This window comes from Siphateles boraxobius, unplaced genomic scaffold (assembly GCF_051911475.1).
Source record: "Siphateles boraxobius isolate OS27281-9 unplaced genomic scaffold, OSU_SipBor_1 13, whole genome shotgun sequence".
In the NCBI taxonomy this organism is placed as follows: Eukaryota; Metazoa; Chordata; class Actinopteri; order Cypriniformes; family Leuciscidae; genus Siphateles; species Siphateles boraxobius.
In genome coordinates, this window is record NW_027508733.1 from 13,857,501 (window position 1) to 13,882,516 (window position 25,016).

Genomic DNA, 25,016 nt, shown 5'->3' on the forward strand with positions numbered 1-25,016 from the left:
TTTTATCTTAAAATTACTTAAATAGGCCTATTCAACATTTAGCAACACTATATTAATACAAAAAGTTTTTTTTTAAAATCTGAATCTGAATCACCTTAATTTGATTTTTTTTAAAAGGGGGAAAAGGTTTTAAACCACAAATGGGCAGACAATTGTCTGAATTGTCTAATAAAATATTGCATATTTTTCTGTTGATGTCTGCACTATCACTACTGTCTCCCTGCTCCCAGTACCATATCAATGATAATTATTAATATTTGTCTGCTAAATTACTCATGTAACTTTACACTAAATAATATCAATCTCCTTTAGCATACAGTATTTTGAGAGACGATATATAGTGCAAGGCTGCTTGTTAACTAAGAAAAAAGTACAGCAGGCCTTATTTACAGATGAAACTGACCTGCCCTTGAACATGTTAGTAATTTCGCTGTTTCTTCTTGGAAAGTTTTTTTTTTCCTTGTCATTTCCTCTCTGCTCCACCTGGCCATTTTCTGCATCATCGGGCGCTGCTCATATTTTCTGCTTAACCGTTTGGCTGAGGCGTAAATTCGAATCGTAGCCTTGCCAGTCAAGACTTTCAGTCAACAGATTCATGATTTTATTTTTTATGATTATTATTAAAAATAATAATTTTATTGAATGACTGAATTCGAAAATGATCACTGGTGTAGGTAGTAATATAAAATAATAATAAAATAAAAATAAAAAAAACGCTGGCTGCCAGCAGGCCAAAAGGCGAGATGGTTCTCACTGCAGAACATGAAATCCACGGGGAGGAGTCGGATCCAGATCCAACTCCTCCCACCTTACATATACCTAAACCTACCCATCTCCGCCCCCTGATCCCTAAACCCAGCCCTAATCCTTAAACCCACCCCTAATCCTACCCATCTCCACCCCTTGGATCTTGATCCGACTCCCCGTGGATCTCATGTACTGCATTGAGGTGCTACTGCAAAAGGCAGGAAATTATTTTCTTTGTGATACAGAGCAGGTATAAGAAGATTGAAGCCAGATCACTGCAATCTTTAAAGGACTGTCAGAGAAATGTGACCTCTCTCTTGGGAACTGTGCACAATCAAAGGTACAGAGCACAAAATACAGCATTAGAATTCAGTAGGTTCCTTGTCCTTTTCTGTCCATAAACCATGTAAATGTATAAATAATCTAAAATGGTCTAAAAATATCATCACCAGTTAAGCTGACTAAAATAACACAGCTCACTTTTGATCTAAATGGTTATTATAGCTGAAGTACAGAAAATGAACCATACTGCTCTGCTTGTAGGCTGGTGCATCTGGAGCAGTTCCAAAACTCGGTGGTGCAGCAGTTGGAATGTTTGGAGAAGGACTGTCTGTCTCTCAAATTCATCGAGAAGGAGACTGTGGTCTGTCTCAGTTTATCAATACAATGCACACATTTTCATATTCTGTAGATTGTTTCCAAAGGCAAACTGACATGTTTATAAATTCAGCAAAAAAAAAAAAAAAGAAACATCCTCCCAGTTTCAACTTTTTTTTCCCAAAGCAAATTTCTTGACCTGTAAATATTTTTATGAACATAAAGATTCAACAACCGAGACACAAACTAAATGAGTTTCTCAGACACTTGACGAACTGAAATGGAATAATGAGTTACACCACTCCTCGACTTGTCTGGGGGGTTATAAGGTTACATCTGGTTTGGTGCTCCCGATGGCTAGTCCGGGACTGATCACAAACACCCGTCCCCTTCACACCAGACAGTGGGTTTCCTCCGCTTGATGGGCACGCGCGCGCTGTCAGTGCGCTCTGCTAACGCCATAACGCTACACGAAAACAATCTATTTTACCTTCAAAACGTCTTGAATGGGCAATAAAGACACCAGTGTCCAAGAGCCACATCCGAATCAATCAAATCAACACTTCTCAAATAACAGTCACAAATCATGTCATGTGAGTAGGCTACTTAAACTGTATCTCAAACGTTTGTATGAAACACTGCATAACACACACTGTTCACTCTAAATGAGTAAGGATTTTGGGTGATGCGGTTTACAAATGCGTTGTTATGCATAGAACAAAAATTAACAACATAATCACTTTCAACCTCCAATTCATGCAAACAAAACTACTTACCGAACGAGAAGCACAGAAATAAGCAAGACAAAGTGTTCATTTTTATCTCATCAAGTAAGGGAATAAAGTATCCGTGTGCCGTTCAACTGTTCAGTGTGAGCGAGACTGTTACTGTCTATTTCTCACACGGTTCCCCTCCCTACCTCGCTCTGAGGTTTATATCGCCTCAGGTCGGCATGGGGCGGAGCCATCCTTAGGTGTGAGAGCGACCTAACGTCAACAGGGTGAATTGCCCTAATATGGGATTTTTTTTTTTTTTTTGCATTTCAGACTTCTGTTACATATTACATACACACCATACCATTTTACTGTGTCCTAAAACCAACCCAACCCCTAAAACTAACCTTCATAGAAAACCTGCATTTTTACATTATCAAAAAAAAAAAAAGTTTTTGTGATTTGAGTATACATCAGAGTATAAATGGACACAAACAGACAGTTAACTGTCCCTCAATAAGGCCTCGGTTCAGTTTTAGTAGAACTGTGTTTTAAAGGAACCATTCAGCACTTTGCACTTGCCAAATTGGGTTTCTCGTAACAAAAATTGAGGCCAAAAGTATTTATTCCAAATAATAATAAAACAAATCAGGTGTTCCTATCCTATCCTCTATACTCACCACCTCACCCCTTATCTACCTCCTCCCTCCATTACTTGTTTTTCTTCCTCTTTTCCATGTGTCTTCTTCTTCTACACTGAGTAGAACCTAAACTAGAACCTGAACTATCATTTTAAATAACTTTGGGAGATTCTTAATAGTAGTATAAAATACTAACATGCCTAAGAAAGTGTGTGGACATTGGACTATGTTTTGTCCTGAACCTGTGCCTAACTTGAGTTGAGAATGTGCACACTTTTTGTTATAAAAGTGGAGAGATGGGGGGGGGGGGGGGGGGGGGGGACAAAAAACAGTTGTAGGCTACTGTATCACGTGCCGTTTTAACTGAGGCGCTACAGCGATCTGTCACATTTAAAAGCGCCAAAACGTTATTTATTGTGTGAATCTCGTAAAAGTATTGACAGAATCTGACAGCTGACAATTTGTTCCATAAAAAGTAACCTTCTCTGTCTTGTCTGTCGGTGTCAGTGTCCTCTTTGTCCGCGATTTTTCTCTGCGTGAGAAAATGGATGGTGGCGTGAGTGCGTCTTAAAACAGGCAAAACCGTGTGTCACACGGCGAAAGCGTGAGAGTTGGCAGCTCTGATTGCCCTCAGGCAGTGGCGGCTCCAGAGATTTTCTGTTGCAGGTGCTATGGGGATATGGGTGCTATCTGCAAACGTTCGCCGGGCGCTGCGTCCATTTACCAAAGAAGATCGCCTGTTTGGGCCTCATGTTATTTTAGACCAAATATATATTTTTAAATGATTATTATAAAAATTACAGACATTTCTTGGGGGTGCTGGGCGGGTGCTATGGCTATTATAGGGGGAGCTACAGCACCACCTAGCTCCCCCCTGGCACCGCCACTGGCCTCAGGAAATGTCATTCTGTTCGATTTGTTTGTTTGATGGCACTTGTCACCTCCATGATAGGCAGTGTGTGACTTCACACCTCTGATGAAGGCTCTATCACACACACAACAGAAACAACATTCATAAAGAAACTTTTCTGCTTGAACAGAAACCCAAAATTTTCAGCTCTTCAACCAGATTATGAAGATACTCAGTCGATGAATTTGGCTTAGAAACTTAGAAGTACCACAAAACAGTCCAATCAACACTGGTTTAGTGTATCCTTCAACAAACCAAGAATTGGCCAAAACTGTGTACTAGTACTTTTGAAGACCATCAAAATTCAACTGTAGTTTAAAGCTGAAATAATTTGTAAAATACATCTCACATTATTGGTTAGTAATTATTTAGATGACAAAGTCCACACTTTCTTCAATGGAATGCTGACAAACTGGTCATTCTGAAATAGCTGTGTAATTCTCCTGTAACGACCAGAGATAGATAACAAAGACAAATATTACCAATCATAGTATCAAAATGATGAGCTACTGACAAAGAACATCTGGGATCTAGTCTTTGAGAAGAGTTATGGCCCTAAAAGCAATAGCAAAAAAAAGAAAAAAGAAACAGGTGACCACTGTGCCTGAAAGGGTTAATATTCTTCCACTTTCCTTCCGTCTCTGGTATCTGCAGTTAACCACCCGTGTACATATTTTACCATGTTTTGTTTTGGAGCGCTCATGTTGACTTTTACTGTATTACATCTACAATTGTTTTCTAAATATACTTTTTCAAGATCATCCAAAGGTAACGGCTGAAAATATCCTTCTAACTGTCATATAATCATATTCAAGTTGGAACAAAGTTTCCCTGATTTTTGAAACAGAAATTAATCCCCATCCCCATTGTGTTATGAGAAGCATGAATCATGAATTATTTCTTTATAGTCAGCAACTACAAGCTAACATTTATAAACCTGTACACTCTCCATGGCAACAAAAAGGAATTACTCAACTACATAATTTATTTCAAAATAACCACATCAACACTAGTCCAGAGGTAAGGTCTTTTGTATATATATATATATATATATATATATATATATATATATATATATATATATATATATATATATATATATATATATATATCATAGTATCAAGGAATCAAGGGGTTAAATTGGGATTTATCATGTGGGGGTGCTCTCCCTAGGGGGCTCTGGGGGTATACCCCCTCGTGAATTAAAAAAAAAAAAAACATTAAATAGCACTTTCTGGAGAGTTTTGTGCAAAGAAATGGAGAAATTGAGTATTACATGATATGTGAAAAACTGCAAGGTTAAGAGCATATACTTTGCATTGTTGTAGTATCAACAGGTATTAGGACATTTAGCATTTACATTACTGTTAATCAGTCATCACTTGATTACACATTGTATTACCTTGTTATGATATAGTGACCCATACAATGTGCCAAACATATAATGTGCCACATGAAGAGACAGTGCAGCATATGACAGTAGCAACAGCTGAGAAAATTTGGGTCTGTGGTGACCAGGTCCACCTCACACACACTTCCTTCTCCCATTCTCTCTCTTTACTACTACAACAAAACACACACACTCATCCTACTCTGCATAATTTCTCATCAAGATCAAGACACAAAAATAAAATCAATCTATCCTTGTGGAAAGGTTTCTTGGTAGCTAAATGTAGGTCTAGCAAGTCTTATATTTCTGTTATTCACACAGATCAAATACAAATATGCCGACTGAATATATTGCTAGTTTATTTTGAGTAGCCTGCTAGCAGTTCTCTCGGCAGTTTGCTGATAATCAGGTGCGCAGTAAAATGCTCAAAACATCTCCTGAGAAAAATCACATGGTCAACCTAGTCTTGGTTATTTAATTACCTTGTCATTCAAGGCCAGAGCACTTTTTGTACATTTCTGGAACTTTTCCGTGCTTCAACTTCCCGCGCAACTACGAGTCTCCCAGGAATATTCATTATATATTGCTGCGTACATTTATCCGTGTCACCTAGATGCGCGTGCGCGAGCGCCTTGCGCGATCATGGTCGACTGACAACGAGCTTAAGCAGCTGAACAAGAACACGGCCGTGTTCCGATTGTTCTCAGCTCCGCCGAGACAAAATAGACATGCCATTTCAAAAATCTTTAATTTATTGTCATAAATATATTTTCAAAAGCATTACTTTCATCTAATTTTATGTGACATAATTTCCAGTAGGCAATTGACTGCAAACAAGCAGGCTTATGTGCCGGGGCTGAGCCCCGGAGAGCCCCGGCCCAATTTAACCACTGTATATATATATATATATATATATATATATATATATATATATATATATATATATATATATATATATATTAATATTATATTATATTAATATGGTTTATTAGTTATTTTGATCTTGGATTTAAATATGGACTTTATATATAAGTCCATATTTAAATCCAAGATCAAAATAACTAATAATCCACTTCATCCCTTTCAGTTAATGGAAGTGATAATGAAAATCGCTAACTCCAACAAATTAATAGCCAAACTCCATAAACTTATTTTAAATAATGATGCAACAATTTATATACCCTTGACCAAATGGGAAAAAGATTCAGCTTTCTCCCTCAACACTGACCTCTGGAAGGAAGCTACACTGTAAAAAATTATATGATCAATAATTTAAACTGGAAATCCAAAAGTTGTATCAATCACTGGATCATAGGGATGGGGAAAAAAAGCTTTGAAGCTTTTCTCTGATTGTTTCGGGGAAAGATTCAAAGCATCAATAGTGTGGATAACAGCGTCATCTTGTGGCAGGTCACAGTTATAGCAGTCATTAACCCGAGTGCGCATCTCCTGCTTTATCCAGTGAGTACAAATAAAATCCTGACAAAGCTAAATGTGTTCCGTTTAATTATAATATAATTCGCAAATTATAATGTGGCAATATATTCAATTCAACAACAACAATAATGAGACCAAAAGACTTGTTTCAGTCAAGTAGCCTATCTGGCTCATTTTATGCTTTTTATAGCCTACTTGTGTCCTTATCCAGTGGAACAATCTTACAGAACACATCACATTTGAAAAAATAACATTAAAAGCAAGAACAATGTATCTACACTTATTGACCTATGTAATCCATAACTCAATATAAATCAGACACCTGGAGCCAGACCCACGCATGCACTCTCCCAAACACATTTTCAGTATATGTATAATAAGTATAGGCTATGTTTATACACCTATAATGATAATATGTATATATCTGTACATGTATAGGCCTACATTATTAATATTGTATTATAATAATAGGCCTACTGTCAGGATACAGGCAAGGAGACAGAGGTAAGTGAATCCAAACACAGCTTTATTGAACGTGACACAAGGGCATAGGTGAGTATTCTCAGAGTTCAGGTGCAGATACGGTGAGAGTCACTACGTGCGGGGCAGATAACAGGTGAGCAGGTCCACTTCAGGTTAATTGGATGTCAAGCGGTCACAGATCTTTCATACTAGTCTTTTCTCTTTCAGGTGTCGTCGTGGGTGAGACAACTCGGCGTGAACACGGGGACTCTGGAAGATAAAGGATTCCGGGGAACAGGGATCCAGACAGGAATGCAGGAAACAAGGACTCGGAAAGGATGTCTGAAGCCAGTGGAACAGGAATTCAGAGGTTAGTAATTCACAGGTGAGTATACGTTACTTGGTTGGAGACGACGAGAAGATAGGCTTTGGTAGACAGCAGGAAATGGTCTGTTCCTGTTGGAGGCTTGACAATGACTGAGGCTGTGGTGAGTGTTTTATAGTGCTTGTTGATGAGGTTGCTGATTGTAAACAGGTGCAGGTGATTAGTAACCCGGAGAGAGTAACTGCAGGTGTGCCAAAGGATTCTGGGGAATGTAGTGCAGAGATCGACGGTGAACGTGACACCTACATATTATATTATGAATATTATTGTCATATTGAATACTTTTACTTGCAGTTGATCACCTCGCCTCAGTAGCTAATGTTGATTTTACAGTGTAGATTCCTGATTTTTATCAATCTTTCATTTCTGTACTGTCACCTGTGCATACCGAGACAGTTCTTAATCTATATAAATGTAAGACTGGAAAATTGTAAGAATGTAGGAGAAGCCTTCTCTCTGAGAGAACAAAGGAAATTACCATTTGGACCCTCTCATGCCCACCATTCGAGACGCAAGTCTCACTTCAGAATCATTCTAATCTACATCTCTTTCCCTCGACAACCACTCGTGGTGAGATCTCCCAAACTCACACAATAATCTTATGGTTTCAATGTGAATAATTATCATACAGTTTACACATGTTTGGTATTATTTGAAATGTCCCAGTGCGACTCGTACAAATGTCTCATTCCCAAAGAAGTAAACTAAAAGGTAATAAAGTTCTTAATAGTTTAGAAATATCTTCCACACAGGAGGGTGTGTCTTTGAGTTAACACCTTCTGACCATTTGACTGAATGCAAATTTTCCACTGCTAGCAAATGGTTACCCCCAGTAATGAAATTGGCATGATACATTTAACTGACATAATAAATTGTTATATTTGATTATTCTAATTGACTTTGACATTATTTTCATTCAAGACTTTAGTAAAACATTCGCTCACATTTAATGATGCACAGATATCATTAAAACCTTTTCAAACCAGATCTCTTATATCTCTGTCAGGAACCAACATCTGTGTCACAAAGCTTCCCAGACATCCCTACACATACAACAAAACAAAACAAAACTCTAATGCATAATTGCTACTTTATTAAACAACTTGAATATTTCCATTATAAACCAATTTAAGGACAATTAAGCAACACATACTTAAAATGGGATATAAAGGGTACAAATATTGTCTAATAAAATATGTACTCCGTTCTCATCTCTTAATATTGTTATTGTTTTCCTTCAAAATTCAGTATCATTTTCAGTATATGAAACTCAGTGCTTATTAACCCTCTGATGCATTTCATTTCTATCAAACTATTTAAAAAAAATTACTTTATTTCAAAATACAACGTATAATCAAATATAAACAGGAGTATAATCATTGCCAAATACTTTTCCCAAAATTATGAAATATAATTGGAGAGTGGTATGCATCATGCATCAGACGGTTAAAATGAGTTATAATCGGCCAATGTCTTCAATCAAAACAAGCCAAAAACTTTTGTGGTCACATACTTGGAGCTGGGAGCTGTTTGGGCAAATAAAGCTTAGCTTTGTTTATTTTTGGGCCACTTAGCTGTGAAGATTAGTAATAGTTACCCACAACTTAACATTTATCCTGCCTTTCCACAAATTAAAACACCCATAGGCTACATACAATATCACTGTGTAAAAACAAACAAACAAAAAAACAATAATAACTAAATAAATAAAACTTTCCTCTCTTCACCAAACAATACACGAGATACCAGCACTTGTTCCACAAAAAAGTAAAACATCTGTTTATAATGAAGGCTACTTCATACACTTAAAAAAACACAAAAAAACCTGTAAATTTTTTTTTAAATACACCTGTAAAAAAACAAAAACAAAACGTTGCTATAATGTACTGGCAGAAAATAACCAGGACATTATCCAGTAATTTTACCGACATTTCCGTTAAACCTAAAACACAACCCAATTAAGGTCAAATTTCTAAATACAGGTAAAACACCTGTAAAAAATAAAATTCCATCAAATTAATACAGTACATTGTGTCCGAATTTTTTTAGAGTGTAGCTACTGTTGTAAAGTTTCTCCTTCTCAAGTGTAGAAAACTTAGAAGTGCAGACCAGGAGACTTTAAGAGGTATCTTTCGAGCAGAAGTTCTTTATTGTGCCGCTGTAGTCATCTCAATCAAGTCTGACTTCTTGAGTCAAACATTGTAATATATATACATTTCAAGGGGGAGGGATTACATATAGGTGGAGACTTCTCTGAAACAAAGCAAATGTAAATAAGGTATACAGATTGTGGAACCTGCTCAGCATGAGACACGAGAACAGGAAAGGCATAGACTTCTCGTACTGAGATGAGAACTCCAAGACAAACGGTCTCAGTAATAAAATAATAAAACACTTGATACTGTGAACAGGTGTTCAAACTTGCAAAATATGTTCTGTGTTTGCTTTTCTGCAATTGCATGCTTACACAGAAACAAACATGCAATTTTAGGGTCCGTGAAGTTCTTAAGGGTAATATTCTTTTCTGTTTGGAAACTGTGATTTTCTCGTGAGAGGCGTGATTCATATGTTGAATAAAACACTTGATACTGTGAACGCATAGATAGTACGCTAGTAGAAGAAACAGCAGCAGAATTGCTATTTCCTTTATTCATATCCACAGTTTACCTAATCAAGTTTCCGAACCATGAAAAATTAACTTCAGTCATCTGGTGTAATTTTGCTGAAAGATCAAGAATGTCTTGTTGGATTTTGTTCAAGTTCTCTGTTGGATCCATTAAAACCCGGTGCAGCACTCAGGTCTGATGATGGTGCAGGCTCCTCCTTGCGTTGAATCCAAGGCCACTCTGTTCTGTAAGATCATTATCTTGTGCGAAGCGAGAGTGTCTGTGATATTACTGGTACGACAATCTTGATCATGTTGATGGATGACTGAAGTTTTCGTATGTGAGTCTCTGCGTTGTGTATTTTTTTCTTTTGTGATAGTTGGTTCGGCAGTGGGTCTAGTCGTTTTCTTGAGGTTTTCTTGTGGCTTCATACGCAGATGACGAGGTCAGTGCCATCATCAAGTGTTATCTGCACAGAGTAAGAAAGAAAGCAAAAGATAGGAGAGCAGTATTTGTTCACACACTAGGGTTGTAAACTTTTCTGAGTCTGCTACACAGGAGAGCAGTATTTGTTCAAACACTATGGTTGTAAACTTTTTCTGAGTCTGCTATTGTTGTTCCCTCTTTCCCTATTTCTTAAACCCTTTGACACCTAAGGAACAGTGAGGTAATGATGGGAGTCTTCACCCCAGGGTTAACCCCCGACGCCTGTTGCATTCGGTTCTTCCCGGGGCTCCTCACTGGTTCCGTGTCCTAACCTATCCCTGTAGGTGGGGGAACACTTTACAGTGTGATATTAGTCCAGGTTTTTCCTTCCCTGACACAATCCTGCAGCTGCTGTTATCAACATCACTTAATGTGGTCCATGCCACTCTAATGGCTTGTTTCTGAATTACTTTCAATTACTTGAGCTGAACCGTCAACAAACAACTCAAATCCTGAATTCTCTATTTATTTACCTCGAAGGTGTGTATGTAAGCGTAACACAATCGTGAGTCATTTCTCCTCCAGCCTCTAACACAAATTCAGTCATTGTAGACATCATACCTGAGGATGGGTTTGTGACAGGTGCACGTTGTCATTCATCAGTGTGGACACTGCATGAAGGCATTTTACATTTACAGTCTGACCTAACACCATTACTGATGAAGGGCCTGTGCTGTAGCATAACATTTAAGGCTGTGAGTTTACTTAACCAGTGTTCCCCAAAGGAAAAACTGAGATAGTCACTTTCCTTTAGTTCTATTAAACAAAAATAAGTCTTTCATCTTTGTTGTAAGTTACTGGGGAAATTAAGCACTCACAGCCCAAATGGTTAACACGTCAACCAGTTTAATGATGAGGGGAGGGGCTGTTTCAAAGTAGCAAGCAGACTGAGTAGGAGCTGAGTAACATGGTTAACTTGTTTAAAGTTCTTTTTGTTTTTCCTACACTCTTTTCCCCAATGTCCATGTTTACCACAGTAATAACAACTGCTGCCCTCTCTCTTAGGACATTTGGGTTTCTGTTGATTCTCTGTGTTGACATTAAAGGATGCTGCTGCAATTTTTACTCTTTCCTTGACATCAGAGTCTCTTTCCCATGCAGCCAAACTGTCTAAGTTGTTTTGTATGGTTCTAGTGGACCATGTTAAGTCTAAGAAAGGCAATGCTTTTCTATGTTCTGACAAAAGACCATCAAACCATGTGCGAACTAGGGGACCACTGTCACCTAGCACCTTCTCTGAAGTGTCAGCTATCCCGCTGTGTGCGGCCGCTGACTGACAAAACCTTTCTGTGTACTCACAAACAGTTTCACCCTTCTTCTGTAAACAACTAGTGATCTTTGACCAGTCCATGCTTGGTCCAACAATGTTCTTTAATGCTTTCAGAACTCCCTCTCTCAATTCATCTTTTCTGGCATGTTGTAGTTCAGAAGTAACAGCAGACTCAAAACTGTAGAATTCAGATTCAGTTAGAATTTGTGACATCAACTGTGTGACTTCTGCCAACGACATGTTGTAAAGACGCATTTTACTGATCAATGCCCTTCTAAATTCAGAAAAATCTGTGCGTACTGAAGGTAAGCTTTGGGATAGTCTTTCTATCTCTCTAGGTCCGAGTGCTTTGGCAACAGTTTGGTTTTGGACAACAGAATAGTTGGGAGGAACACTTTCAGTTCTCTCAATTCCCTGAGATCTTTTTGCGACACATACCTTTACTGAATCTACAGGCTTATCAGTTACTGATGGGATGTCTACATCTGTTTCAAAGAACGCTTGTAAGTCAGGATAAGTTTCATCTGACTGTTGGTCTTCTGAGTCACATTTGGTTGATGCCTTGTAATGGCCCACCTTAGTGTGCAATCGTTTGTTCTGTTCTTTTAACTTAGCAATACACCTAGCTTGTTCTTGTGCAATGGATAAGCTAAATTCTTGGTGGCAGCAGATAATCCCTTTTATGTTTCTCTTCCTGATACATGCACCCAACACCTTCTTGCATTCTTCAATAGACCATACTTTTTCTGGGTGAATACCAAATTTCTTTCTCAAATCCAATCTGACTGACTCAGTCACTATGGAGTCCATCTGCTCCCCTAACAATGACTTGAACTCACTGTCTGTCCATAAAGGAGTAGCGAGACCACCTTTTTCTGTTGTGGGGAGTCTAGCATTCCTTCTAAACATTGTTGTGAGTTTTCTTTGTTGCCAACACAAACAGACACTAAAACTTCTCTGATCCACAGAGGGTACACTTGTTAACACAGATCAACTATCGTTAACCTTCCTTCAAATTACTAGCACTTTATGCTAATCTTTCCTGCTCACAAGAACAGAAGATAAACAATTCTTCTCTGCTGAAAACAGAGGATATATCACCTTCCCTGGTAAAGCAGAGGATAAGTCTTCCCTAACTTTACAGAGGATAAAACACTTCCCTGGCAAAGCAGAGGATAAGCAATATTAACATGTACGTTAATCTTCCCTGCCTGAAAAACAGAGGATACATTTCATCTCTAAAAGCAACTTTAGAGGATAACTTTAGTTAACAAACCCTACAGCTGTCTGTTAACTTCTTCTCTGATGGCGCAGAGGAAAAACACATTTGTACTGGTCTGCAATGGTTCTTTGAATGGAGTGAAACTCACCAAGTCTTTCGTTTGTAGAGAAAGATTCCGTCTGGAAAAAATTCAGTCTTTGAGATCTTTTTTGAGCTTGAAGTTTCCAATCTGGATTCAGAAGATTCAGTCTGAAACTTAGTCAGGCTTTGTTGAGATCTTTGAGCTTGAAGTTTCCAATCTGGATTCAGAAGATTCAGTCTGGAACTTAGTCAGGCTTTGTTGAGATCTTTGAGCTTGAAGTTTCCAATCTGGATTCAGAAGATTCAGTCTGGAACTTAGTCAGGCTTTGTTGAGATCTTTGAGCTTGAAGTTTCCAATCTGGATTCAGAAGATTCAGTCTGGAACTTAGTCAGGCTTTGTTGAGATCTTTGAGCTTGAAGTTTCCAATCTGGATTCAGAAGATTCAGTCTGGAACTTAGTCAGGCTTTGTTGAGATCTTTGAGCTTGAAGTTTCCAATCTGGATTCAGAAGATTCAGTCTGGAACTTAGTCAGGCTTTGTTGAGATCTTTGAGCTTGAAGTTTCCAATCTGGATTCAGAAGATTCAGTCTGGAACTTAGTCAGGCTTTGTTGAGATCTTTGAGCTTGAAGTTTCCAATCTGTCTGGAAAAGTTCATTCTTTGTTGAGTTTCAGTTTCTCCATCCGGGTCACAGGGCACCATCTGTTGTAAAGTTTCTCCTTCTCAAGTGTAGAAAACTTAGAAGTGCAGACCAGGAGACTTTAAGAGGTATCTTTCGAGCAGAAGTTCTTTATTGCACCGCTGTAGTCATCTCAATCAAGTCTGACTTCTTGAGTCAAACATTGTAATATATATACATTTCAAGGGGGAGGGATTACATATAGGTGGAGACTTCTTTGAAACAAAGCAAATGTAAATAAGGTATACAGATTGTGGAACCTGCTCAGCATGAGACACGAGAACAGGAAAGGCATAGACTTCTCGTACTGAGATGAGAACTCCAAGACAAACGGTCTCAGTAATAAAATAATAAAACACTTGATACTGTGAACAGGTGTTCAAACTTGCTCAGCATGAGTTTCACCCGGTGAGACACGAGCGGGACAGTCAGGAATATTCCGCTGGGAACTCCTACCGTTTGCAGAGATTTTGTGGTCTCATCATTTATAAACTTTATCAATATAAAATACTATAGTATTGGAAGTCTAAATTAAACATTTAAATAAAATTTGTAATCCTACACTACCCTATTGAAAAAAGTATACTTTATTGTAGCCTATTTGAAATATATTCCCCTTTTCAATAGTACATTGCAAATATACTAATACAATATTTTACTATATCTTTTAAATATATTAAAAGTATATTAGCATCATGCTTTTACCTATTTTTTTAACACACTTAAAAATAATTGTGCTTTAAAAATTTAAAAATATATTGTAGAAATATATACATGAAGTAAAAATTAAGTTTTTTTTTTTTTTACTTTATTAAAAATATATTTTCGGTAAGCTATATTTTAATTTGTATTAATGTCTATTTGTTATTGAAGACAAAGAGTGCAATTTGTAGTTTGGAATAAGCCTAAGGTATTACGGAGCATATACTTTTTACTCAAATATATAATACACTTATGCTATACTGCTTGTATGTTTTGAAGACACTCGAAACAAATTTGTTATGTACTTGTAACACAAATAAAGTACACTTTAATATCACTAATCAAGCATGTAATTAGTCCCTACACAGGCATATAGGCTACTTAAAGCTTACAAAGTATACTTGAAGCTGTTCCAATTTAGCACACAATTTGACAAAAGTACACTAAATACACTTAAAGTTAAGCTTTACTACATGCTTAACCCCTTAAAGGATTAGTTCACCTCAAAATGAAAATTTCCTAATAATTTACTCACCCCAATGCCATCCAAGATATCCATGTCTTTCTTTCCTCAGTGGAAGAGAAATTAAGTTTTTTAAGGGAAACAAATTCTGGATTTTTCTTCGAATATTGGACTTCAATGACAACCAGCGTTTTGAAGTCCAAATCAATGCAGTTTCAAAGGTCTTTGAAGTGCTTCAACGGGCTGCGCACAATCGCAGCTGAGGAGGAGAGTCTTATCTTGCGACAGGATAGGTAATTTTCAAAACAAAATATATATGTATATATATAGTTTTTAACTACAATTGTACGGATTAAGCTAATCTGCAATGCGCCAGGAACTACGTCATCACGTTGAAAGGTCACGCTCGATGTCGCCGGCGCCGGTGGAAGTACCGCCCAAGGAGGATAGTTCAAATTGTATTGGTCGCTTTGTAAACAGTGGGGCGGTAAAAGCTGAGTTTCTACGCTTTAAGATGATACATGTTTTGTGTTATTCCACGTTTGAAAAAAAGCACGGATGGTTCCGGGAACATTGGAAAACACATTGGATCCCGGAGAGATGAGAAAAAACGCGACATCAGTGCTCCATATATTCAAGGCTCTGTGTGCGCCTGTCAGGGTTCGTGTGTTACAACTCCATGAGGAATATCTTTAGATCTGAGTGATGGATTATGATGAGTTTGGACTCTTTTTAATCGTGAGAGTCTGCTGAAAATAATTTTGTGCAATTGTCTATGATCTGTGCATGCTTCATGAAGTTATAAGCCAAAAACAAACGCGAGTGCTAAAGTATATTCTTGCTAGGTGCGTCTGTGGTATTTTTTTGTTAGAACGCCATGAGGAATATCTTTAGATTTGATTGATGAAATATATATTGAGTTTGGGCTCTTTTTAATCATGAGCTCCTGTTGTAAGTAACGATGTGTTATTTTTCATGATCGATGTTGTATGTTTCATGAAGATACGAGTGAAAAGGCCAAGTCTAAGCTACCTTGCTTGGCTTGGCTACATGCGTCTGTGGATTTTTTTTGTGTTAGAACTCCATGAGGAATATCTTTAGTTCTGAGTGATGGATTATGTTTTATTTGTAAGTGTAACGAGGGAGCAGGAATGAAGCGGAGAGAGAATCCAAATGCAAGCACTTTAATAAAACAAACAGGTAATCCAATGGAACTCAGGACAGGAACACGGAACAGATACACGCAACATCAAAACAACGACCGACAACCAACAACTGAAGCACAGGGGTTTAAATACACAGGCAAACAAGGTAAACAAGATAACAAGGGGGCAGGGCTAATTAGAAACACCTGGAGAGACTAATAAACAAGAAAAACTACAAAGGACTACAAAACATAGCACAGAACAGGAAATAACAAAAGTCAACATGAGACAAGGAGAACACCAGACAGGAATCATGACAGTAAGCATCTGCTGTAAATAATGATGTGTCATTTTCCACAATCGGAGCATGTTTCATGTAGTTACGAGCAGAAATGTGTCTTAAATTCAGCATCCTGATTTACATATGGATCTCTTGGGGGCTTTCTTGTACAAAACCTCGCTCAAGTTTAGTAAAAAGCCCGAAACAATTATGCTTGTTGTATTCTACTCATTGAGACCTTTCAAATGACATATGACACAGGACTATCTGAGTTGTATGATGTGACATATTGCAGTATGTGGTATTTCATAAATTATGATTTTTTTTCTATTTATCAGCAAATAACTCAGCACTACTTTGGAGTTTATCAAATTGGCCACATTCATTGTAAATTTCAGACTCTAAGCTTTCAAATGACACCTATTTTAAGTTGATCAAGGTAATATATTTGAAAAATATGATTATTATAATTTTTTCGCAGCTGCGGGAGGTACACTCCGTTTTAGAAGGATTACTCCGCACTCCTTAGGAGTTGATCAAAAATGCATTGAAAAGCTGAGATTCTAAGCTTTAAAATCATACCTATTATGTGTTGTTCCATTCAGTGGTTGCTTAGTAATTTGATTATGAATTCTGATGTCCTGCCGACGGGACACTTCGGGTTTGTTAACTACTTGAAGTATACTAAATTTGTCTGGCTTTTTTTCAACAGGGTACCCCTTAAGAAAACAGTATTAAACATACACTTGCAGAAATCATTAAACCATCATTCAATGTTTGAGCTTCTGGGCAGCAGGTACAGCTGTAGAAAGAAAGAAAAATTCCTTCACCATACCTTGTTTGTTGAATTATTGTTCTGGTTCTGCTCACAGCAAGACGTGAAAATAACAGATGCATGATCCTCTTTCAGCTGCAGTTTATATTTTCCAACAAAACTCTAACTGCCACAACTGTACTGATATGAATTACAGAGGAAGTTTACAGGAAGATTACTTTCCTGGGTGTGTAGCCTACTGGAATTTTTGTGACTGGCCAAACCCGTTTAAGCATTCAAACTCCGGACATCTTGTGTTAACAAAAGGGTTTTTGTTGATGTCAGATCATGAGGTTGATTAGAATTACAGGAGCAAATACACACACAACTCTTAGTCAGATTCAATATTCAACAATCTCATGCCAGTTCGTAACTAGGCCGGTTTTGTACATATATACCTATACCTAAAACAAAGCGGAGTCAGCAGCAAAGGCATTGGTTAATAAAGTGAGATTAAATACATAAAGTATGTTTGTGTAATTTAAAGCGGTGGTAAAACACAATTTTACTTTTCTAACTTAAGCTAGTGTGTAATGTTGCTGTTTGAGCATAAACAACATCTGCAAAGTTACACTGCTCAAAGTTCAAAGCAAAGGGAGATATTTGCTTTTAAAGAAAAGGACTATAACAAACGGCTGGTTGGGCAGACATTCCTTCCGGTATATAGTGACATCAGAAACCCTAAAATGTACATAAACCCCGCCCCCGGGACATGTTGAGAAGAGGAAAAGTTGTTGTATAAGAGTACATTTGTGAGTCAGATCAAACTTTACCATCCTCCTTTTTACATGCAATAAAAAGTCACTCTGTGTGCATCTCACAACAGTTCCTATACGAGCGATTTATAGATTATCATGACAGAATATGCTAATTGAAGAGTGTTAACTCCACATCAGCAACATAAATTCATCAACTAACCATTCAGAGACATCCTGTTGCATTCTACATGTTGTCACTTCTTCTTGAGTCTCTCCATCTTTGTCTGACTCTGTTTTAACATTAAAGGCAGTACAGTTTCTGTCATTTTAGTGTGTCTGCGTGAGGTAATCGCAGCTGTTAACACACTAGAGCTCTTGAAACCCCGCCCTCTGAGGAAGCTCATTTGCATTTAAAGGGCCAGACACAAAATGGTGCGTTTTTGCTAACCCTCAAAAAGTGACAACTTTAACATGCTATATAAAAATAACTGTGGGGTATTTTGTGCTAAAACTTCACACACACACTCTGGGGACATCAGAGATTTATTTTACATCTTGTGAAAAGGGCATTTTACCACCCCTTTAATATATTGCAGGTTTGTGTAATATTCTGAGATTGCATTTCACTGTTTTTATTAATTTTGAGTAATACTAAATCTGTTTTTGTTTTTTGCAAGTGAGATGAGTAAAAGGCTGCTCACATTTATTCAAAACTACAATAACCATCATGTTTACACAGCAAACACAATGCTTGTGAACTTACGATTTCTCTTGGGCACAGGAGAGCTGTCAGTCAATAAATACGTTATTGACTCTGATATAACTCCGATATTTTGTTGTAAATTTAAAACTAATGCGTTACTTTAGTTTCTTGAAAAAGTAATCTGATTACGCAACTCATGTTACTTGCTATATTTAGTGCCCACTGTCATATTCACTGTGCTATGTACTAATATGTAAAATTAGTGTTACCTTGTCTTTATTGGAACAAATATGATTGCCAGTGAGTGTGCACAAACTTACCAGATTAGGCAACTGAGTGCCCTGTTGGTTAGTGTTTACTTCCTTTTCATATTTTTTCAAACAATTTATTTGTGAAAAAATACTATAATATGATTACAGAATCAATAAGTTCAAAAAGACATGTATTTTTAATTAATTTTCAAATAATTTATTTCAAATCTCTAAGATATTGCCATCAACCATAAAAAAAAACAATATTGGTCGACCACTAGTTTTTAGTATAACTGAATGGGGAATTTCTCGTATTCACTATTGTCGTGGCTTTAAGAAAGCAATTTGAGTCAGTTTTGACTTCTACCGCTTTGAGCATATAATCTCTGGACCTTTTTTTTTTTTAGAAAGCTGTCACTGGGCAGTACCCTTTCAAAAGGTACACCTTTGTACCTAAAGAGTTAATATTAGTACCTCAAAGGAACATATTGGTACCAAAGGTGTACATATTAGTTGTTGTGTGTTGTTGTTTTTTTTTTTATGAGATTGCAGTATTGAGCAAAGCCCGGCTGGATTGGCCCAAAGAAGGTTTTCTGATCAACGGGTGAAGGTCTGTGCGCGTCCCCGTCTTTCCGTGTGGCAAAGTAATTTGATTAAATGAAATACATTTTCTTCATGTATTTACTCGTTATTTCATTTGACTCCATAAATGAAAAGGTTTGAATGATATCTGTGCATCATTAAGTGTGAGCAAATGTTTGACTATTCTTTTTAAACTCTTGAATAAAAATAATGTCAAAGTCAATTAGAATAATCAAATATAATTTATTATGTCAGGTAAATGTATCATGCCAATTTCATAATCAGTTCAAATATAATCAATACAATAACATCAAACGCTCTGGAATAAAGAGAAGAGATGCGAACCCGACATTATAATACATGAAGCTGAGAGATACAGAAGGCCCCGATCCTTTTGCTGCATTTATATAGACAGAACCTTCTTTCACATGGAAACATGTGCTAACAGGGGTCATTTGCATTCAGAGGTTACACCTTCCGAGAGCAGAGGGCCATTTGCCTGAAAGTCACACAATTCTGTGTGCAAGATATTTCTAAACTATTAAGAACTTTATTACCTTTTGGTTTACTTCTTTGGGAATGAGACATTGTCGCACTGAGACATTTCAAATGATACCAAACGTGTGATACTGTATGATACTTATTCACATTAGACTATATATATTCTTGGGTGGATTTCAGATGATCTCAGCATGAGGGAGAATGAGTGGGGGGAGAATGGGAGGTCAAGGGAAAAGATAGGATTGCTTAGGTGAGACTTGCATCTTGAATGGTGCACAAGAGAGAAATTCATGGTAATTTCCTTTGTTCTCTCAGAGAGTAGCCCTCTCTTCCAGTTCTTCCAGTTTTCCCAGTCTTACAAGCCAGCTCCCCGTAGCAGGTGAGTGGATCAAGACTCAAATGCAAGCAGAAAACACAGCAACAAATGCATGGCATACTTTCCACACTAGTCAACTCTTAAAGAAAGTATGAAAAAAGTGACTAACCTGATATCCAGAGCACTTTTGCAGTTTGCGTGATCTCATTCTCTCTTGTGTAGCTTGTGTACATTCACACTCACTGAACTGGTTCCTGCTGCACTGTGTGACTGATGACAGGTGTTGAACTTTGAGTGGGCGTTGAGAGGAATGTTGCCTAGCTGCCGTAGTGAAAACAATGTTTCAGTTGCTACATTTTATTATTTCCGTCCTTAAATTATAAGGATTTGGTCATTAATGATTTACATAAGAAGGAGGGCCATATTTGCATGCCTCTCTTGACATCAAAGTGTAAAATAAAACACTTAAACAATCTCTCATTGTGTTTTTGAAAACTGCTTAAAAACAAGATTGTGTGAAGTGTGCCATTTAGGACAGGTGTCTTATTTGACACCAACTTTTTTAGGTTTGTGTTTGTTAGTTTTAGTTTTGTTTGTTGTGTCCTGTTTAAGCGACAGTGTGTCTTTCTTTATTGCTAATGTTTTACATAAATGTTACATATACAGAATTCATATTAAGTGGAAAAATGTTTGTGGTCAGACAGAAGACCAATGAGAGTTCACTGTGATATGAAGCTGTTTCTGTATGCTCCTCACAGTAACCATACTTTACAAGTGCCAAAAAACCTTTGAGACAGATTAATATATGTAATAAATATAATAAATATGGTGTTTTTTTCTCACTAAAGGATGATATTAACTTCTGGGTTGTTATTATTTCCATAATGAATAAAAACAACTGGATATTTTAAACATTAAAGTAAAATTTTGCCCATTTGAATACAATTTAGAAAGGAAATGTGAAGATGTGAATTATGTAAATAAAGCTGTTCTGTTCACTTTGTGGTCCATAGAAGCAATAACATGAATATATATAATATGAAATAAATGTTTTTCTACAAAACACGTTGGAAACAGTTATTGGCACCCTTAGAATTTTAGGGGTTTAGAGTAAAATATCTTTGAAGTATATTCCCATTAATATTTACCTTTTTTTAGCACACCAGGGTGACTAAAACATGAAATTGTCCAGCCATGACTTTTTGTTTCACAGGAGTTTAAATGTGAGGAAACACAGAGGCCAAATTCCCTTAATCATCCACCACAATCTGTAAAACCAAAGAATATAGTTCTGATGTGCATCAAAGGATTGTTAAGCATTACAAAATAGAAAAGTGGCACAAAAAAGTGGCTGTAAGAAAATAGCAAAACAATTGAAAATCCCCATTTTGACCATCAGGGCAATAATTAAGAAATTCCAATCAACTAAAGATGTTACAAATCTGTCAGGAAGAGGACGTGTGTCTATATTGTCTTAATGCACGGTGAGGAGGAGAGTTTGAGTGGCCAAAGACTCTCCAAGGATCACAGATGGAGAATTGCGGAGATTAGTTGAGTCTTGGGGGTCAGAAAGCCTAAAAAAAATATCAAACAACCCCTACATCACCACATGTTGTTTGGAAGGGTTTCAAGAAAAATCCTCCTCGCTCGTCCAAAAATAAACTCCAGCATGAACTTCAAATGGGACTGGATTCTGTGGTCAGATGAAACTAAAAAGAGCTTTTTGGCAGCAAACCCACCAGATGTGTTTGGTGCAAACAGGGATAAAAAGTACCTCATGCCTTGTTAAATATACTGCTGGATCTTATATGTTGTGGGCCTATTATTTGCTGGAGGTCCTGGACATTTTGTTCAGAGACATTGTATTATGGATTCTAGCAAATACCAACAGATAAAAAAATCAAAACCTGACTGCCTCTGCAAGAAATCTTATAATGGGCCGTGGTTGGATCTTCCATCAGGACAACGGTCCAAAACAAACATCAAAATCAATACAAAAATAGGTAACTGAGCACAAAATGAAGCTTCTGCCATAACCGTCCCAGTCCCCTATACTGAACCCTATGGAGAATGATTGGGGTGAACTGAAGAGAAGAAGCACCAACATGAACTTGTGAATCTGAAGTTGTTCTCCAAACTTATCAGGCATTATAGAAGAAAACTCAGAGCTGTTATCTTGGCAAAAGGAGGTTGCAAAAAGTATTAAATAATAGGGAGCCAATAATTATGGCCAGCGTGTTTTGGAGAAAAGCATTTCATAATGTGATTTCCCCCCCACTTTCAATTTTTTTACTTCAATGAAAGGTTCGATTTTTGCGAATATTTTGAAAGAAATATCAAAAGGATAAACAATGCAGATTTATTTTTTTCAGACATTTTTTTATCATATTTACCAGGGGTGCCATTCATTCTGACCATCACTGTAGTGCCAACAAATTCTTTTAACCACAATTTCAGAATCATAAAAGTTTTGTTTAACAGCTCAGGCAACTGACGAAGAGGTCAGTTATACTGATGTGACATTTACCACACACACAGAGCTTCACATACAGTAAGATATGATTTTTTATTAACCTAAATCTCTTTGTCTGCTGGTAGTAAACTTGCTAAATTGGTATTTTTGTGTGTGTGTGTCTGCTTGTTGCTGTTTGTAAATGCATGATTTTGCATAATTAATTAAAAGTAATGAAACCTTCCCAAAAAAAAGTGCATTTTAGTTTGTTTAAACATGATTCAAGACCTCGGATCACCCTCATAATCTGCTGATAGTTTTAATTGAAATGCAAAGGTGTGGCTTAGCTTCACTCCAGTTCTTTTTGTTGATTCGGTGTAAGATTCTATTGATAGTGATATGTTGAATTCTGAATTTATTTTATTCCCCAATTTAACAGCCTTTGTGGAAAAGATGTACTAATTATTATCGCAATAGCTGATATTATTTTGTGAATTTGCTCTTTCATCTTTCTGTTTTAAGCATGTGAAGTAACAGAACTGGTTTCCTGTGTCTTCCTGATGCATGTCTTTTTTCTTACAGGAGACTAACAGATGAGATGCAGACAGAGTATTCAAGAGTTGTTTTGAGATGTTAAGCACTCAGTATTGGTGGGATTTGGCATTAGAAGTACTTTTCTGAACGAATTTGATCTTTATAAGAAAAAAAAAGACTGGATGTCTAGAGTATTCACAACAGAAAATATAGGGTGTCACACTTTTTGAGGTGCTTTCACCTAAGTTCTGTTAGAGGTATGGGTATGTAATTTTGATTATCAAAAATTAGTTGTAAGGTATAAAGTTGACCAATCGCAAATTACTGCCATTAGAAGCTCCGTTTTTAACACTATTTCTGCATTAAAAAAAACATTTAATGGAACTATGTCAGCTAGATTTCTAGATTCTAGTAGAGACTGTATTGGAGTGATATATTAATCTAAGATGTTTTTTTACCACACATGTAATTTTAAAATTAAATGAAAAAAAATTGGCTTTGTGTTTTTAATTAAAAATATATCTTGACTTAATATATAGGCCTAGTGATTTTTTTATATCAATTATTTGAACATATAACCAACAATTTCTTTAAAATAAATACTTTCTTGTGGGGAAAACAAAGGAATTAATGTACATGCTTTTAAACATGCTTTTAAAATGGCACATGAGAAAACATGCCTCCATCTTCTGCTTAGACCTTATAAAAAAATTAATAAAGTTGCCTGAGATTGACCAATACACATTTTGAATAGTTAAATATGTATAGTAGATTCAGTGTTGCAAAAATATAAAAAAATAAAATTTAATTTTGAAGAGTTACAACAAGCAAATGTCACCTAAAATTATCTAAAATGAATAGTTCTAAAATAAGAACAAATAGGCTAATTGTTTTACCAATAATTCACATAATAATCTCTATAAACGCTGTACTGTTGCAGGCAATGACAGTCATTATGTCATCATCTCGTCTCAATTCCTCCTTTGAGCAGATCAGCAGAGCAGACAGGTCACATTCAGAGAAACACGAAGTTTTGTAGACTTTGTTTATCCGGTCGAAAACACGTTTTCAACAGCGCTATGAGGACTTTTTTATCAGAAACTTTCCGGACATATTTTGAGGAATATGATTTTAAACACTGGTTTCATCTGTCTATGCATTCTGATCTGATCACAAATGGTAAATCGGATTTAATCTCATGTAAAGCGCGGTCAGGACTGGAACAGCCAGTGTTGCCAACTTAGCGCCCTTGTCGCTATTTTTAACGACTTTTCGTTTTTCTAGCGACAAATTTAGCGACTTTTTAGACAAACCTCAGTAACCTCCAAATGTTGCCAGTATAGGCTACTGTACAGCGAGCGCGAGGTCTTGCTTTCTCCCTGCATGACGTCACTCTCCCTAGCTGCGTCTCCCCTAGTGAATCGCTGAGAGGAGCGCACGGCCGCTGACAGTCAGGCGCGAATGAGCAGTGTTTTTCCACGGTCTTATCACTTATCTTATTTTCTTTTGTTTTATAGTTAAAGAATTTAGTTTGACCATTTCAATTTTATTTCTTTTCTTGTGCTTATTACTTGTAATACTCACTATCACAGAGCTAGTTCATTCCTAACTCTCTCAAGTCAGATAATGTTCCACATAGGCCTATATCATAGCTACTCGTTCTATTGTCTGACAAAAAAATAGAAAATGAGAACAGCTTTATTTGACATTCGGCTATATTATATTAAATAGAGCATTAATTTAGAAAGAAAACACACTAGGCTGACAGAACGCAAGTACGACGCGATGACGTCATGCATATGCTAATTGGCGTATGACGTCATCTAGCGACATTTAGCGACTTTTAGAGAAAGCGTTAGCTACTTTCCTTTGAAAATAATTGGCAACACTGGGAACAGCACCAACAACAAATGTAGTATACTTGCAAATAGGCCATTTCTACTTAATGAT

The 25,016-nt window shown here is 36.8% G+C and overlaps 2 protein-coding genes across 4 annotated transcripts in view; one reads left to right on the forward strand and one right to left on the reverse strand.

Annotated features, from left to right (window-relative positions):
* Window positions 1-17,245, reverse strand: part of LOC143735460 (natural killer cell receptor 2B4-like) — a 30,532-nt gene extending 13,287 nt beyond the window's left edge. For 2 of the 3 annotated variants that reach the window (XM_077225645.1, XM_077225643.1), the window contains exon 1: window positions 17,051-17,245. Coding sequence is in view for 1 of the 3 variants with exons in the window: in XM_077225642.1 (XP_077081757.1) it covers window positions 2,121-2,160 (40 nt within the window). In the remaining 2 variants the exon portion in view is untranslated. Of the gene's footprint in view, window positions 1-2,120; window positions 2,256-17,050 lie in introns of those variants that run through there. The other variant, XM_077225642.1, reaches the window with a different exon arrangement.
* Window positions 1-25,016, forward strand: part of LOC143735458 (SLAM family member 5-like) — a 220,643-nt gene that overhangs the window by 18,267 nt on the left and 177,360 nt on the right. The window lies entirely within an intron of this gene.